The sequence below is a fragment of the Topomyia yanbarensis genome, chromosome 2 (genome assembly GCF_030247195.1).
Source record: "Topomyia yanbarensis strain Yona2022 chromosome 2, ASM3024719v1, whole genome shotgun sequence".
NCBI classification, from domain to species: domain Eukaryota; kingdom Metazoa; phylum Arthropoda; class Insecta; order Diptera; family Culicidae; genus Topomyia; species Topomyia yanbarensis.
In genome coordinates, this window is record NC_080671.1 from 463,262,924 (window position 1) to 463,281,626 (window position 18,703).

The 18,703-nt window shown below is 37.0% G+C and overlaps 2 protein-coding genes across 2 annotated transcripts in view; one reads left to right on the forward strand and one right to left on the reverse strand.

Annotated features, from left to right (window-relative positions):
• LOC131686055 (tyramine receptor 1) overlaps window positions 1-18,703 on the reverse strand; it is a 218,758-nt gene that overhangs the window by 122,788 nt on the left and 77,267 nt on the right. The gene's annotated exons all lie outside the window — the stretch shown is intronic.
• On the forward strand, window positions 12,030-13,102 carry LOC131681192 (uncharacterized). Its single transcript, XM_058961902.1, has 4 exons — window positions 12,030-12,173; window positions 12,227-12,735; window positions 12,797-12,907; window positions 12,964-13,102. Exons 1-4 carry the CDS (start codon window positions 12,030-12,032, stop codon window positions 13,100-13,102), a joined length of 903 nt encoding a protein of 300 aa, XP_058817885.1.

Genomic DNA, 18,703 nt, shown 5'->3' on the forward strand with positions numbered 1-18,703 from the left:
AAACTAACCGGAATTTTATCTACTAACGGACTGTTCACTAGTCGAAAGAAAGACCCTTTGTACTGATTACTGTTATCTTCTAAGTTATGTAAATTTTGTTAAATGCAACATTGATGAGACCACCAAAATAACTAGAAACTATAAATAAGGGTGAGGCCATTAATTTTAGCATCAAACTTGCTTCCGACAAAAATCAAAGAGACGAACTAGCTTCTCCTGTGCTAAAGAAAACTTTATTTTAGATTTCTCTGTTTTTAAATTGCTGCAATATATCCGATTCCTGTGAACCTTTTGCAAAAGTTTTCTCAGCGGCACTGTGTAAGGCCTTCCTAGTTCGTCAGTAATTGATAGTATTTTACAATCATCATCAAGCTTGGAAGAGATGCATGACTTCTTAAAGAAATCTGTAATGCTTTTTGATTACAGGTTTGTTTTACCGAAACTTGGGAAACAATTTCAATTAAAGTTGTTGCACATAACTTTGAACGTTGTGCGGGTAACGAAGACGTAAGGTACTTTCGAAAATGGCGTTTTATTCGAGCCGAATTCCGAAAGCACTCATTCTGAGTGCACAGCTTAGAATAGCTGATTTTTTTCCTCCTCAGTGATTTCTGATCATCTCTCATTTAATTCCAAAACGAACAATAAACAGATCATGAGGCTGCCATATATTGAAGACATGAAATCAAAATTATGGAACTTATAGATTCAACCAGTCACAACATTTTAGTCGCAACAGTGTTTTAATAAGGAACGAATTCTTCGCATGAAAGTGAAATTAAGTGCCAATGAAAATGATATTGCGTTAAAATGTCACGAAAACAAAACTGTCGTCTCGGCTTTATCGTTCTCAATAAATATACATAGAGCAGTGGTTCTTTATGTATTTATATTTATTTCCAACAATAAAAATAACAAAACGAGTTTTAATGGTTGTCCAGCAGATCTCGCGTAAGCTCTTAGCCATTGCACGTGGATATCTGTTAATAAGGCGGGGAAATATTTTTTACTCGCCAACTGCGTATAGGGGGTCGTTTATAACTATCTCGCTATTGAACACTTCCGTGTCATCGTCGTGGCTGCTGCCTTTATGTTCACGAACGTCAGATTTCTTCCCTGTTTGTTGCCTTTACGAGTGTGAATTTCCTCACTGATCGTGCTGGCTGTAGATTTTGAGATACTTGACGCAGCTTTTCCCGTTATCAACATTTGGTAATTGTTTGTGTTCAGCGGTTTCTGACCAGGATAAACCATAATGTACCGCTTTTTTAACAGAACTGGAACATACAAGTTTGTCTTTGATATGTGCTAAAATACTGTGTGTAATTGTACTATCACAATATGTTTTGTACTGCATTTCTCCCAAATTTGACATCTAACTGCAAGTAAGCGGTATTCGATCTTGCAACCCAATTTTGATTCTCTCACCGTCCATATATATATGAGCTCTTAATTATAGCATTGTCACTCACTACGTCATGTGTTTTAAATTATTCAAAATGAATGGTTTCGTCTGGACCAACTTGTTGAACGCTATGAGCGCAGAATACCTGACATGGTAGAACTCGATAGTGGTGACTATCGTAAGTCTAACCTTCATTTTTACCTTCACAAAATGTTCCTCATCGCGAATACTCGGTCTTATGCGAGACATCAATAATCACAGTGTTTGACCGGAGAACCACTTCTTGCTTCTGTGACTCGCTCATCTCGACAGATCACTAGGGCAAGAAGTATAGTAGCAGTTTCATTTGCTCTTCAGACAAGGCACTCTATAATAAATGTATTTGTCGTTCGCTTCGCACTGGTTCGAACAGAAGCATAAGCTACACTGAGTTTCGTGAACATTGTTTTTGATCTTCTTTAACATTTTCTCAATAATTTATTCACACCAATCCAGCTACAAAATTATTAAAAGTCGCTGATAATCATGTTTCTTTTTTGAATTTATTATTAAAACATTTCGGGGGGGGGGGGGGGGGGGGTTAGCCCCCTAGCCCTCCCTCTAGCTACGTGCCTGTAGCCATCCCCTAGAATGGAAATATATATTATAAAGAAGACACAAATACATGATCGAAAAATTAAATCAGTTTACTATTTTAATTAACATCTTTAAAAGGTAAGAGTATCGAATAAATGTGGTCAACATTTCTCTTTACTTCCATATTCATAAAATATCATTGGCGCCCAAGAACCGATGGAATCTGAAAATATATTTTTTCCGTTTAAAATGAGACTTTTTAAACACTTAAATTCATCTGAATACACTGTTCAACTAAATCCAACAATTTTTTGTGAGTCCTTGCCAAATGAATTTTTAACCAGTAGGCCTTGCGCAAACCTAAAAAATGATAAAATGTTAATAACTTTCTCGGATGATTTTATATCAATTTATGTTTCTCTACAAAGTTGTAGACAATACAATTTTTCATCAGATGCTCAATTTTAGTATTATTTTAATGTCTATAATACCACCTAGTGGCAAAATGTGAACTAGTATTATTGTAAAAACTATGTTTTCAAACGAAAATCTTTGAAATAAATAGTAGTTCTAGACCCCCCGACCGATTATTTTGCGATCGGTTGCAAATGAAAGTGTTGCGGATGCCGAATTTTATTTGAATAAAATTTTTCGCCAAAGACACCATGATAAAGCACACTACCGAATTCGGCAACGTTACATACAGCATCCCAGTATACAAAGAGGATTATACTATAGAAGTTCGTTTACATGATTTGTCACTGCGTACCGGCATGGTTGAAAGATTCACGCAAAGATACGGAAAGGTGGACTACGTTACAAATGATATTTTGAAGAACTTCTTCCCGGGCGTTCTTAACTGTATTCCCGAGACTGTTACGGACAAAAACAATTCCTTCATACATAACTAGCAGAGCAGGCATCACTGCTCACGCAGCAACCGCGGAAAACTGCAGAAACTATTAAGGACGAACAAACAATGGCAGGCCCGTGCGTAGAAAATTATCAAGCGAGAGGTTTTGATTTTTTCGTTTCTTATATAAGGAGGGTTAGAAACCTTCAAACGTTGACGATTTTTACGAGGCCCGGGGGGCTGAGTCTTGTGTCAACTCGATTCAACAAATTGAGACAATGTCTGTTATCAAGAACGAATCTTGGTCAGACACCACCGCCCGCCTGCTGGATCATGTCATGTGGTGGTTTGTAGCAAGCATACCGACTAAACCTAAACATCTTGTTCCTCCCAATCCTTATCCTTTCGGGGCCACCATAAAGGATTACTTCAGAAGGGACTGTTCTCTGGTTCTTTTAATTTTGTGTTAATCGTTTGTGTATTTTTCCATTTATTCTGTTTCATGCTTGCTGTCCAGCGATCCAATCCAGAGATGCCGAACATAGCTACATACATCTCTTTAGAACCATCTTCGCAGAGTTTGTTATCATAGTTCCTATTTATCTACTAGCTGGTGCTGAGAGTTTCCCGACGACGGAATTTCTCCGGATACCGATGCCTGCTTTCGTAAGCTATTTAGTTCTCAGACACTCTGACGCAGAGATCACCTACGATCGAATTTCTTTACATAATGATATCACAATTTTCTCCGAGTTCATGATGTTCAATCGTTACCATTCCTCCTTAGCTGCTGTTGCTATCTCACTGACCGACCTTTTCTGTGTAACTGATCTACTCACAACTGTTAATATCGAAACATGCCGAGACGTGAAACGTTAAACGTGTGTTACTTGATCGTGAATAGGCTCAGGAGTTTAGAAAATCACTCTTTCATTATCTTGTTCATAGTTGAAGAAACTTAGCGTTTGGTTTTAATAATTTCACATGTAATATGGCACAAAACTCGGAATATTATTCATAGATTGTATTGTAATGTATTTTAGCAAATTCCCACCCAGTTTGAAAGTGTTCAAACATGTAGGTAAAATTTAGCATTGCAGTCATCAATTGAAACATTGAATGTTGCAAGATTTTTTTCCATCCGTTATGCTACCTAGATCGGTTGGAGCATAGGAAGCGTTGTGTGAAAACAAAATTGGATGTGTGGTCGTCATCGTTCTTTTAGCCGTGTTTTCTGCCACTGAGGCATAAGATGATGCACCATTGTAGGATGGTATGACAGAGATAGAAGATCCTTTTATATGCAGAAAAATTGTATTTCTATTTTGAAACGTATTAACATCTTTAAACTTGTTTTTTTGAAGTGCATCTAATAAAGTAGGTAATTTTTTTCTTTGTTTATTTATTTGTTGCTTTGAACGAGAATTTATATTTTTTTCTCGAGTAGAACTTGACCAGAAATTCAATTTATGGCTTTCGCAAAAATTTGCGCATTTGAAACTTTCTGTGGTTTCTTTGTGTGCGAATTATCACCACAGATCATACATTTGGAATTCAAACGACATTTTTTGTGCCATGCCCAAAGCCCTGGCATCAAAACCAAAACACTGGGTCAGATTTTGTGCCGTACGTTCATAGCTGTTGGTCGAACGCTTTTTTCTTGGGTTGCCTAACATGATGTTTCTGCCTTTGGGGCATACTAGGTTACAAGCGCGTATGTATTTGGTTGGTTCAATGAACCGTGTACTTTTGCATCAACTAAATCGTTTGTTCTTTGCATTTATATACTAAAAATATGTCTACTGAAAGTGTAAAACGGACAAACTCAAATTAGGGGTTATTCTAATCATTAGCTCGTAATACAGAGAATGCAATAATAGCCATCATCCCAACCAAAAGTTAGAGCCACACATTTGTTGCCATGAACTCCTTTTGCAGTAACGTGAACAGATTCATGAATACAAAATGAATTATTCATGATGTTGGGCGTTTGAAAACGAATGTTTTTTTTTGCATAAATACAATTTTTTTTCCCATCCAATTTTACTCCAGGTAAAATGCTGCCTATAGGTAGTCTACCTCATCTTGTTTGTAAGAACAATACTCAGGAATGAGTATTATATCATTCGAGTCCTATAAACCAATAGCACGAGAATCGTCATTGCCGGTCACGACCATCTTCACCGGTATTTAGGATACACACCAAAAAAATCTGAATTTTATCGTTGTCAAACATGACACAATTCAACAAACAGTAATTTACGAAATGACGGAACATTACAGTGTTCCATTTAATTTTACATGAAACATATACTTTACATGCGCAATAACATAAAATTACGCTTCCTACCATTCAGAACAAACGCTGTATGTGGAGTAAAATTACATGATTTACGAAATGAAACGTCATGTAAAATTAAAATCAAAAGTAAAACTAAGTCATTTTTGATGCTTGTATATGTCAGGGTCAGGAGACGTGAATTTACACTGTTTTTTCTAGGTGTGCAGGTTAGGAAATGTTTGTGATATCTTTTTTTTGATTAAGGTCATTCGCCTCTTCGGGTTAGAAAAATCTTTTAGGAAATTTTTCTAACTCTATGTGCGGGGTCGAGACTCGAACCCAGGTGCGCTGCGTACAAGGCAGTCGATTTGCCAACTACGCTACGCCCATCTGGATATGATATCTACTTAAAGGAAGGCCCCCGACTCAGCGGCACCTCCATAAATATCACGGAGTTGAGTTGGAGGACAGGTATTGGTCTAGAATTCGCCGCAAGAAGGCTACGCGACCACGAAATGAATGTTTTTATGTGTTGGGTTGGTTAGTCTCCGAGTATGCGAATATTCAGAGTAGGAAGATATTTAGTTAGGTTTTTCTTACGTTTAAACTCTAGATAGCCGACCACCGAGTGTGCTTTACTTATGCTCTAAACACAGCAATTTGAACTCCAAATAACCCGCCGTGGGAATATTGCTAAAACACTTATCTAACCTAACATTTATAATCGATTGGGAAAATTCATTCGAATGGCATTTAAAGCAAGGGATTGAACACATCAGTAGTAGAGGAAACTGATATTTCATCGAAAATGCTGGCTAATTTTGTGTCCCAGGTTTACGTAAGCGTAGTTGCTGCAATGTTTTTCTGAATATCTTTCGAGATGAAGCACGGGACCTTTCAAAATCCTGTTCTACTTTATTGCAAACTCTAAAGGATAAATTTGTCCAGAAAAAAAATCTGTCAATTCTCAACCCTCTTACACGATACAACAGTCATCATTCCACTCAGACAAGACTATGCGTATTTCCCAAGCACATTGATGCCCTGTGGATAAGTTACCTAGTTGGTCAAATCAACATTAAGCAAACAAAGAAACCAGCTTGCTCACTCAAAAGAAATGTCAACTCGATTGGCATCACCCGGCTGATACGTGTTCTCTTACAATGCCTTCAATCAACTTCAATAGTAAAATGAAAACTACTACTCATTTGCATTAATATAAGATCGGAAAAATTAATCGCATAAAAAAGGTGGTTCATTTTCAAAGATAGCACTGTTGATGAATCATCCTACGAAAATAGATGATAAGAGATTCGAAGGAAAATAACTGACCACCGCCGATCAGAATAGATACAGTAGCAATATCGAGACAAACACTGCTGGAAACGATCTTTGTCGCCCTCGATCGTTTGCTTAACCTTAAACGATACATTGTACGCCGACAGAGAGCGCATACGAATCTTCGGATTCAGCCAGCTGTTTAACTGGAATAGAAGCTGACACATCTCAGCACCATTGGCGTGCGAGGGGGGCAGGGGCTAGGGGGGGGGGGCTCTAGGTAATGTTCTGGAAATTTTAAGAACTTTTTGAGGTATGGTTATATTGTTGAAGACTTACGAGAAACATGTTAAGCTTACTGCAAAACTTATTTTGTTTAAGCAAGCCGTGTAACCTTTGAACGCCTCGTTAAAATCAATAGTTGGCGCAAGTTCGTTGAAATCAGGAATATCTATTGATAACAAGATAAGGTTACTGAGAAGAAGCGGTAACTGCAGCAAAAATTCGGCTATCGACTTAAAAATATAAGAGTGCTCGTGATCAATTTCATTTTTTAGCATTAACTAAAAATAATAAACTTATTATTACAAAGGCAAATATGGCAATTCCAGGAGGTATTACAAGGAAAGCGATAACAAGAGAAACATTCAACTTTCTTCTAAAACTTAACAGTAATATAGTTTCAGATGAACTTTTGGAATTATATAGATGTTATTTGTTTGGATAACAACGTATTCTACTTCTATTTTTTCATTTAAACGACAGCAAGTAGCAAAAGTTATACAAATTCTAGTTATGAAAGGATTTGGAATATACAGATAGGAAATCTGTCGGTTCTCATGGTAAAGAGGGACAACTCTGCTGTTGCCGTGAGACATGTTGATAGATTTGACTAATTCGTAGTAACTCTGCCTAAGTTCGACTCCCACCAACAGAAGATAAATAATTAGTCCGAAAGATTTCCTAATGACCCTATCACTTCTATTTTTCCGATGTGTATATTTTAAATCCTTGCTCTCACTTGAGTACTATGACTCTAAATTTTCATAGCTTGCCCTACTAAGTAATGTCTTGCTAATTTAATATCATTAAAACGGAAAACAGAAACTGTGCGAGAACTCTTCATTGTACGAATGAGAAATATGAAATATGGTTCATGGGATGCATGTTCAAAAACGGTTTTAATCATTTTATAGTTTTTATGCTAATTTGTTATATTTTTTTGAGTGTGACCTACTGAAAAAGCGATGCATCATGATAGTATCTGCTATCATAATTATTGCGCTATTTGCCCTAGCATGAAGTCCATATATTGAAGTTTATAGAAAAAATTATTTATAGAAAAAATGCTTATGAAACATATGAAAAGATTCCTTTAGGAAACTGAAAAAATATATTAATAAACATAGTCCAATACCAAAAAACGCACGTTTAAATTTCTTATTTCATGTAAGCCTGAGATATACAACTCCGGCTTTAGGACAAAAAGTTTTGAGGAATAACCAATAAGAGATCAGCTGATCACAACGTAGCAGCACGTTCATAGGGCGACCAGTTCAGCAGTCACATGACTATTGGATGACACACGAGGAAACTGGTTCGATGTGGAATGCCAACGAGCAACAGATGAGAAAAATCATACTAGGAGCTTATTGCTCAAACTGGTTATATGTTGGAACAGTGTAGTGAACTGAGAGCCGCTGAAAAAGACAATCATGACAGGGGTGCATAAGGTTTGAGAATTATGGACTAGTATGTTAGAGGTAGTGTAAAAAAATATTCAGGAGTTGAAAAACGACACGAAGTGATCCTCCGCGCGATCGTGATGATGGATGGAAAAAAACTGCATTCGGAATGTTTTGGAATTTACAGACTCGACTGTGATAATTATCGAGACATAAAGCGCCTCAATACCGCTTATAAGCTACTCTTCCGTGTTCTGTTTAGCAAATAACGCCCATTGACAGAATATTTTATCAGTTATTACCACAGCGGGTTAACAGAAGACAAACTACGGACCATTGCCTTATAATAATACTACTTGCGGGCTGGTGATCAGATTAAAAGATAAATTAAAGGAGATGCACTCGAAAATACGATACGATACAGTGTACGAAGAAACGAAACCATAATCACATGCTTCTTGGTGTTTGTGGAGCGTGGTTGGAAAGTCACTTCCAGAAAATCTCTTATGCATTCGACCATGGTTTGCATCAAATAACCGGATTGTTCGGTCGTTATAAATAGCACTGGTTTATGAAAAAAAGTTAATTCCTTTCCAAACTATTGTTTTCCAAATCTATTTTGGACCGCTCACATTCCCCGAAAAGTGATATTAAATTTTTTCCTACAGAAAGAGGATTTTCTATTTTCTTCTTGATTCTTGGAGATGCTCAGAAGTTATTGTTGTTTTTTATATATCAATATGATTTTTTTATGGATTTTTCCACTAGTTCTTAGTACTTGTTATTGATTTTATTTATTTTTTGTTTTTTGTTCAGTTGTAAAATTTTTCACATTGTTGAGTTTTGGATCTTCAAGAAAAATTAAATTTGAAATAGGTATTGTTACCATAAAATATGTATGCAAACTTTGAAAGAAATCGGTTAAGTAGTTTTTGAAGGGCAGGTAACACCGCAAATCATGTTTTTTCCAGAGACGTTCTACAAAAAGCTTTTCCACAGAGTCGTTTGTCGAAAGAAAAATTACAGCGTCCTTTTGAAATAATACACTATAATGTACAAAAGTTTTGAGAATTTTTAAAAATCATTGAATATTTTCAATCATCTGAAATATGTCATAAAATGTTTTTGGAACTATTTCTTACCAACTTACGCAATAACTGTCAAATTGAGTGAACACAGTTCTAGTCATTTGGTGAGACTATTTTGATCAGTGCTATGTAAAGCACTGGTATAGCTTAAGGTTATACAACATTATCCAAATAAAATTAGACCATTTTTAGATGTACCATATGCGCGAGAAAGGTTTTGGATTTATTTTTATTTAAGATAAGAAATAGGCAACCTAAATAACTTAAAACATACCTGCGAAAAAAAATCGTTACCCATCTTGTTGATTAGTGAATGTAATTAAACATTCCGTTAAGACGCTCAAAATGTTTGTTTTGAAAATGAAAGAAAATTTAGTTTCCATATCAAGTAACCCACTAATGAATGAAACGTTTCAATATTAGTCAAACACATCTTATTTGATCCGTAGAAACAAAATAATCATTTCTGAAGCACCATAATGAGATGTCAATCAATTCGTTTCAATATGGAAAATAAATTCCAAAATTACTATTGAAAAAATCATTATAAAAGACAAAATGCTTGCTTTTGAGCCACTCTAATAAGTAGTAAAGTTAATTTCTATTTTTATAACCAAAAAAGAATTTAGCGCACAAAAATTTCTTTAAACGTTTTTTTGAACTTTCACAACAAAATAATTATTTTTGAGCCACCCTAATGCATAATGACTTTTTTTACAAGTGTTAATATCATAAGCGATTTAGCACACGAAAATTAATATACACAAATTTTAAGAACGATTTCGAAAAAAAAAATTGAGACACCCTAATGACTAATAGATGTTCTTTTTTTAAATGTTTTAATATCAAAAACGAATTCAGCGTACCAAAATTACATAAAACCGTCCAATTTGAACCGATACGGCAAAGTTTGGACTTTAGTCCACCTTTTGTTCTAAGTCGTGTCACTGTGGAATGGGTTGAGCCCCCTAACCTCCCGGAATTCCACACAATCGAAGTATATGCTCTCTATAAATATATAGAATGGAAACATGGCTAAGGATGTTATTTCAATGACTAGATACTGGAAAAGCAGCCGACGATGTTGATCAGCAGCTTGTGCAGAAATTAAAGGCAGATATCATGCCCAAAGTTCAAATTTTCATTCGAGAGGAATAAAAACCGCAAAGTTCACATCTTTAAGCCACAATAAATAAGCATCATTTTTTTTTTTCTGATAACGTATTATGCTAAATCATACTTCCAATTAAAAGCGTAGCGATTTTAAATTGGCATTGTGTATTGCAGGATACATAAGTCAAACGATAGTTTTAAAAAAAATTCTAGACTGATCATAGCAAAACACAGCTTTAATTATTTGTATAAAAATTCCTTGCATCAATAGTTCACATGTTATCTGCGATTGAAAAATGTTTAATTTTATAAACCTCAAAAAAATCATAATGTAAAAAACGTGAGGATTATTTTACGCTAAAGACCATGAGGGATTTTTTTCAAGGAAGTTGAAAATGTTTTATGTGATTTTCTTCTATATTTAGGAAATAAATGAAACAACGTAAAATTCAATAACAAAATAAAATAATTGTTTTACAATCGAATATCTACCAGAAATTCAACTAATAGTGAAGGCTTAACATAACTGAAGGTTTTTAAGCTGTTAGCCCCCCTAATGGAAAAGGTTGCGCACGCCTATGGTTAGCACCCGTGCATTCAGTAGATTGACTCCAGACCACGCTGGTATCCACGTGAACGAAGAAACAGGCTGACTCACAGATGAAACCAGAGTCCATAGTCCATTGAATAAATCCGTTTTGAGCACAGACTTTGTTGTCCGAAACAAATCAACAATTCGAAACCTAATTCGGGTCAATCGGTTGCCTTAATTTACTTCAGAAAAGTTATCCGAAATTAAATTCGACATGGTGAAGTAGACTGATCGCGAAAGTTCGGCTAACCCGTTGTTCTATGCAATGATAGGGAAAACGTGGAGAAAAGGCTAAAAGTCCTGAGTGACACAAATCTGTGCAAGAAGAAATAGATTACTGTCAATTGAAAATTGCCACTATGTAAATTCACCATTGTTTGGACTAGTTCATTTTCCGACACAAATGAAACCCGTGTCGTTAATAAACTACAACAACATCATTCATTAATTATATATTATATTCTTCGTTCCTCTTAATATCCGCAAAACATTGAAAAACTACTACGATTATTCGAAAGCACATGTCATTTGAAGTGAATCAATTTGATTTCTGATTTTTTTTGATATCGTCTTGAACTATTTATTTAAACATAGCCGTAAAGAGAAAACGAATGAAGAATCAAACAACCACGCAAACATTAACGTCTATCATCCAGCCAGTTAAGCGTTCAATTATTGACACACGGTTACACGCACTTTCTCCGAACTATCATTGGCGTAGAACGAATGTGTGTATCTTTTCTATTATCACAAGATGCGATATATCAGGCACTAAACGAAACAAAATTATCACGTGCAACGTTGAATGGTACCAGATGACGGAATTTGATATGATTTGATTTTTTTGAGAATTGGGTTGCTAACTTCAGAGTAATGCCGTGTTAAGCATAGCATTACGCATTATTCTTTTATGAATAATTATACAAATGTTAAACAGTATCTTGTTATTATTCAAAACGAATGTTTAAGTTTGAAATTTCGCTGTCCATCATTGACCGAATTTTTGAAAATAATTTTTAAGCTATAAGGTTCAAAAGGTGCGCTTTACACCTCGTACCTTAACTTTAATTATCACGAATGGCTTTAACATCAGTGAACCTTAAATTGGGCGGTTCAGTAACTTTTAGGCCCAACGAGGTTCCAGATAACAAAATCAGCATGGTGCCACATTGGTTTCTCCTTTTAACCACGGTCACATCATTCGTCACATGTAGTGCTTATTCCTGGCCTACTAGCTCGAACAACAATTCACTATCCAGACACAAGCGATTTTTATTGTTTCCCATAAATGCCCAACTATTGGTAGGTAAGATAACCGTTCCCTGAAAAGTTAATCAATCATTGATTATTCGTAGTTCACCATTTCCGGGGGAAAGGGTCTCCTCTTCAAAGGCCCAGGAGGATACAACGTGATTACTGAATTGGACATGTATCATCCTCTTCCCGACTACCGGTATCGAATTTCTTCGTTGAGATTAAGTGAAATCGCTATGCTACCGAATGCACCGCCATTTTCTTCCCCACCAGCACCACCGTCACCGGTGGCGTTTCCGATGGATATGCACCCGGATGGATCGGAACTGTCCTCGATGGAGGTTCAACAGTATCTTAAAGATCATCCCGAGACGTGGATTCCTCCGGGTTACGGTCAAGACCGGTCCGATTGGTCTTCGGTGCAGGAGAATTACAATCGATTCGACTATGAGACTGATAGACAAAGATGGATTGATGAACGAGTTGATTATGGCAAGCTAGAAACGGATGATCCGTTCAACATTAGTCACCATCGTGATTGGGAACATTTCTATCACTATCGGGAACGGCGGGAACTGTACCACTCTTTAGAGACGGAGATTGGGGAAAGGTATTTATCATTATATTTAAAAGATTCCGATGGTTAATATTCTTACTATTCAAAAAACCAGAATCGATTTTCCGATGAAATCATGCATTCTGAGGTCGATTTGTGAAGTACGCGCGTTCTTGTTACCGCCTGGAAGATCGATGATCATGGACATTGTTCGAATCGTTTTCAGGTGAGCTTAGTGAGCGATTTGAAACATGTGAGATATTGATGTGGTCATTTTTCCAGAGTGCCCTTGAAGGAAGAGCTACAGGATGAGTACAGTGCCGCTATGAGGGAAAATAATCGGGATTGTCATAAGTTATACGGGGAAAAGTGTCCTATAAGTATTGTTTACTTACTGTTATTTGGGAAATTTGTTAGATGAGGAAAAATGGCACGGTTAGTGAAATGGATGTAATAATAGATTTATTATAATTTTACAATCAATGTTCTAGACAATTATTTCACGAAGAGACTGTTGTAATTCATCAATGACTCTGTGTCAACCACCGAGCATTTGCGCCCTGAACATGTTATCTGAGGAGAACTAAACCACGTTGTATTCCTCAGATAACATGTTCTAAGCAAGACTCTCTTTGGAAAACCAAATGGCTTAAAATTCTGTTTCTAGATAGTGCCAGTGAACATGTATTTTTTCAGTTTGTTGTACCTCAAGATCTTGAAGTTCAACAATGTCTTCGATAGTTGCAATATTGAATGAAAAATTTAATGAAAAGCAGTTTTCAGTTGTTTCGGATGTGTTATGCGTGTACTAAGATGATGTCTCATGCCTGCTTTAGAAACGCAGTGTCGTCAACAAGCAGCGTTCTGCAGTTGATGAATGAGGAGCATCACAACACACTTTAAGAACTGAAGAAAACAGTTGACCAACATACAACTAAAATCGATGCCATTCTACAGCGATCTCGCTCTTCGGAGACAACACCACTGCGTTCCTTTCCTCTGCCTGGCACTAGTGGATTGCGAAAAAAACGAAGACTCGAAATGGATGAAAATGTTAGTGCCATCCCGCGTGCGTCAGTTGGCACTAAAGAATTCGAGCCATCCGTTAATATTCCTCTCGTCACCAAGAAAAATGGAGCAGAAATGTTTTGGCTATATCTGTCCGGGTTCTCTCCAGAAGCTACGGATATCCAAATTGCCGAGTTAGTGAAGCAGAATCTGAACTCCGATGAGACTGTGGATGTGACGAAGTTAGTTCCAAAAGGTAAAAAGCTTGAAGAATTGACTTTCATATCATTCAAAGTCGGAATCGGACCGCACCTGAAAGATGCTGCCCTTTCAGCGTCAACATGGCAAAGAGGAATTGATTTCAGGCAGTTTGACTTTCGTCCCTCAAACCACCGTACCCCGTTTCGTATCCAACCAAAAATCGGCCAATAATAGTCAAATTACTCCTGGCCAACTCTCTCGTTCTGCCCGCATTCTGACTCCGGATCAGCTGTCTATCAATACACCCATACGCCATCCGTTTACTTTGTTCTATCAGAATGTGAGAGGTCTCCGAACAAAGACTAGATCCTTATATGGGGCACTTTCCATCTGTGAGTACGATATTATTGCGTTTACCGAGACTTGGTTGAATGATAAATTTTTGAATGCTGAACTAACTTCTAACTATACGCTTAATCGATGCGATCGTAACCCTCGTACCAGCACACACCAGCGCGGCGGCGGTGTTATGGTAGGTGTAAAAAATCATTTAAACAGCAGCACAATTTCCCTCATCGATGATGATAGCTTGGAACAAATAGTTGTCCAAGTCAAACTAAATACCGGCTGTCTCTATATATGTACCGTTTATATTCCTCCCAACTCTGACACCAACTTATACGAAAAGCACGCTTCATGCATACAGCAAATAAGCGATCGAGCGGCTGAGTGTGATACTATTGTCGTGGTTGGAGATTATAAGGTTCCTCGTCTGAACTGGTTATATGACAATGATATAGGTGCGTTTCTACCTAGCAATGCAACCTTTGAACGAGAAGTGCCTCTTGTTGAATTTGTTGTTTTTTCCGGATTGAAACAAATCAATTATCTCGAAAATGACAACAATAGATTACTTGATCTTGCTTTTGTTAATGAGCCGAGCATGTTTGAGCTAACTGAGCCCCCTTTGCCGTTGATGAGAGTTGATTCGCATCACAGACCGTTCATAATGATATTAGATTTGGATACGGAATGTGTCGATACTGTAGTCGATTGCGGTTTTGACTTCAATCGGTGTGAGCGTTGAATTCTGAGGTAGCGAATATTCAATGGGACGAAATTCTTACTGCTGGTTCGGTTGATGATGCTGTCACTGTGTTTTATGACACACTTTACGAAATAATGCGACGAATTGTTCCAATTAGAACGCGTATTAGGCGAAGGGAGAATCAGCCATGATTTGATGCGGAATTGAAGAATTTAAAAAACCGGGTAAGAAAGCGAGGAAAAGATACCTGAAGTCCAGAAGCACATTGCACAAAGCCGAACTCCGTGATTTGGAGAGTCAATACAACAATTTGCATGCACAATGCTGTCGCAACTACATTCAACGCATCGAAATCAATATTCAACGTGATCCTAAATCCTTCTGGTCGTTCGTCAACCGTCGTAGGAGCTCGAAAGGAATACCCCTTAATGTTCGCTATAAAGGAAGTTCGGCTGCTACGTCATTGGATGCCGCAAACATATGCTCGACCTTCTTGCAAAGCGTGTTAAGTAATAACTCACCACCTTTGTTGGAATCGTACCTGAGCACTTTGCCGCTGCACAACCTGAATTTATCTCGTATTATTTTCTCTCGTGAGGATGTTCTCGTCAAGTTACAGTCTTTAGATGCGTCCAAGGGAGCGGGACCCGATCATTTACCACCATCGTTCATCCAAAACTGTGCGGACTCTCTCGCATTGCCAGTGTCCGTTATTTTCCATCGATCGTTGACTGACGCTGTTTTTCCTAGTTACTGGAAATCTGCTGCTATCACACCTGTGCACAAGAGTGGTAGCGTTCATGATGTGGAGAACTATCGGGCGATATCGATTCTCAGCTGCCTCCCGAAGGTATTTGAATGATTGATATACGACATTGTTTATCAGTCCGTGCTTCATATCATCGTTGAGGAACAACATGGCTTCGCCAGTAAACGATCTACAACCACAAACCTTATGGCGTATGTATCCACCATCATCGACAAACTTGACAAGCGACAACAAGTTGATTCCATTTATGTTGACTTGTCAAAGGCCTTCGACCGTGTACCGCATCGCCTTGCTGTCGAGAAGCTTAAACGCATTGGATTTCCGGACTGGTTAACAGATTGGATTGCTTCTTATCTCGTAGGACGAAACGCTTTTGTTCGATTAGACTTTCTACGCCTTTTGATATCTGTTCTGGTGTGCCACAAGGCAGTCATCTTGGACCATTGCTCTTCATGTTGTTTATAAATGATCTTGGCACGGTTTTGAAATATCCGAAATCTATGTTTGCCGATGATTTGAAATTTTACCGACTTATAAAATCTTTGGACGTTTGTAAATTACTTCAGCTAAACATTGACGCTTTGTTAAGTTGGTGCACTATCAACGGAATGGAGGTGAATATAGAAAAATGCAGCGTGATTACATTCACTCGGATCCTACTACCGCCAATGCTTTCTGCATGTTAGGATTTTTAAGGCGAAACACTCAGTCGTTCCAGAATGTGTACAGTTTGAAAACGCTTTATTGTTCGCTTGTACGCAGGATCTTGGAGTATGCCGTTCCTGTTTGGGCTCCTTATCACGGTGTCCACATTAACAGCATTGAGAGGGTGCAGAAATGTTTCATCAGGTATGCTCTTCGCTTTTTACCTTGGACCGACCCAGTTCGTTTACCGCCGTATGTGCAACATTAATCCACCTGCCTACGCTTGCTGACAGGAGAATCAAACATCGACGAATGCTTTTTTTCGACATACTGGACGGGAACATTGAAAGCAGCCAACTCTTGGGTCAACTTAATTTCAATGCACCTAGAAGATAAACACGCCAAGTGGACTTTTTCCGTTTACCGTTGTGCCGTACTCAATTCGGACGAAACAACCCGTTAAATGTTTGTTGTCGTGTGTTTAATCAAGCTTCATGTTTTTTCGATTTTAATGTTGCAAGATGTACTTTTAGTATAGGGATTACTTGATAAGCCAGTCTGTGCGATTAATAGTCGAAGACCTTTATATAAATAAAAAAATTGGCCATTTTACAATATTTATATCCAAAATTGGGGCAAACAAAAATAATTTCTTCTTCTTGCATTTCAAAGGGAACACTTTCAGGCATGTTTAGAAAAAAATTGTGAAGGTGATATTTCTGAAAAAAAAATTAAAATGAGTTTGAAACTTGTGATTTTACTACTGGAAAATGCCTCATATAGAGTCAAAATTTCTTAAATGGGCCTCCTAAATTAGGTGATATTGCAATTTCGATGGAAGATCCAATTTTTTGGTAGTATGTGGCATTTCAACACCAAATTCAGATGGACACACAAAAAAAATAATTTTTTTTTCACATGTTAAACAGACATAACACTTTGAGGAAATTCCTTCAAAGAGATTGATCCGTGAATTTTCTAAAAAACTAGCTCCACCTTTTATACACGGTCCCAACCATTCATTTGCAAAAGGATAGCACAACAGCGAGGCTATATCAGTGGCGCCATAATCGTAAATGCGACCACAGTCCCAAATATATTTAAAATGACCGCTAAAGCGGGTGAAGAATTTTTTTCGACTAACTGTTAGGCTATGATAATATTGACATTTGAAATTTTTAGCCCGTTTATTTTTAAAACTTTACTACAGGCGGCCTAATTAAATTCTAACAAACTAATCAGCAATAAAATTGTCATAGATTATTCGTGATTTTTTCAAATCCGAAAAATTTCTATTTTGTAGATTTATTAAACAATTGTTCATAAAAAAATTAAATAACTATTCGAAAAATACATCACATATACTACTTCTAGAGCCTAACAACATGTCGTCGAGAAAAAAAGATGGTCCGCCATTTGTAACTACATTATTCTAATTTAAATGTAGGGACGGGCATAGCGTAGTTGGTAAATCGATTGCCTTGTACGCAGCGCACCTGGGTTCGAGTCCCGACACCGCACATAGGGTTAGAAATTTTTCATAAGCGATTTTTATAACCCGAATAGGCGAATGATCTTAAGGCTAAAACCTCTACGATAAAAATTTAAAAAAATGCCACATTCTTCCAAAAAATTGGATCTTCCATCGAAATTGCGATACCACTTAATTTGGGTGGCCCATTTGAGAAATTTTGACTCTATGTGATGCATTTTTCAGTAGTAAAATCACAATTTTCAAACTCCATTTAATTTTTTTTCAGAAATATCACCTTCGCAATTTTTTTTTTCTTAACATGCCTGAAAGTATTCTCTTTGAAGTGCAAGAAGAAGAAATTATTTTTGTTTGCCCCAATTTTGGATATAAATATTGTAAAATGGCTTATTTTTTATTCAATATTACTCATAACTTCGGTTCTCAATGTGATATCTGAATTCTTCTATTATCAAAAAATTTGTCTCGATGAGCTTTATGAGTTGTCTAAAGATACCGTTTATGAGAAATAAAAAATAAGAAAGTAAGAGCAAAAACTGTTTTTGATAGGAACACCCTAAGTTGTTCAATTAAAATAGCTATAAAATAAAAACCTTTGGAGACACAACGCGTGACGTATTCGGCAAAGTTGCTTGGTATAAGTTCCTCTACAATGTTGCTGAAGACTGAAATATTCTATCTCCTCACATTTAGCAAATAACTTTTGAAGCACCCTAACGATAAGAGTCACCCTAATACCATCTACATCTGGAGATAGCCTATTCGATACTGATCATTTGTCCTAAAGACATCGTGTCTCTAAAATGAAAGGTTTAGCCACAAACATTTTTGTCTTCCTAAATTGTGAATTCGGACCACT

Coding starts and splice junctions, on each gene's coding strand:
- LOC131681192 (XM_058961902.1), top strand. CDS start 12,030: ATGGTGCCACATTGGTTTCTCCTTTTAACCACGGTCACATCATTCGTC. Junction 12,174..12,226: donor CCATAAATGCCCAACTATTG/GTAGGTAAGATA, acceptor GATTATTCGTAG/TTCACCATTTCCGGGGGAAA. Junction 12,908..12,963: donor ATTGTTCGAATCGTTTTCAG/GTGAGCTTAGTG, acceptor TCATTTTTCCAG/AGTGCCCTTGAAGGAAGAGC.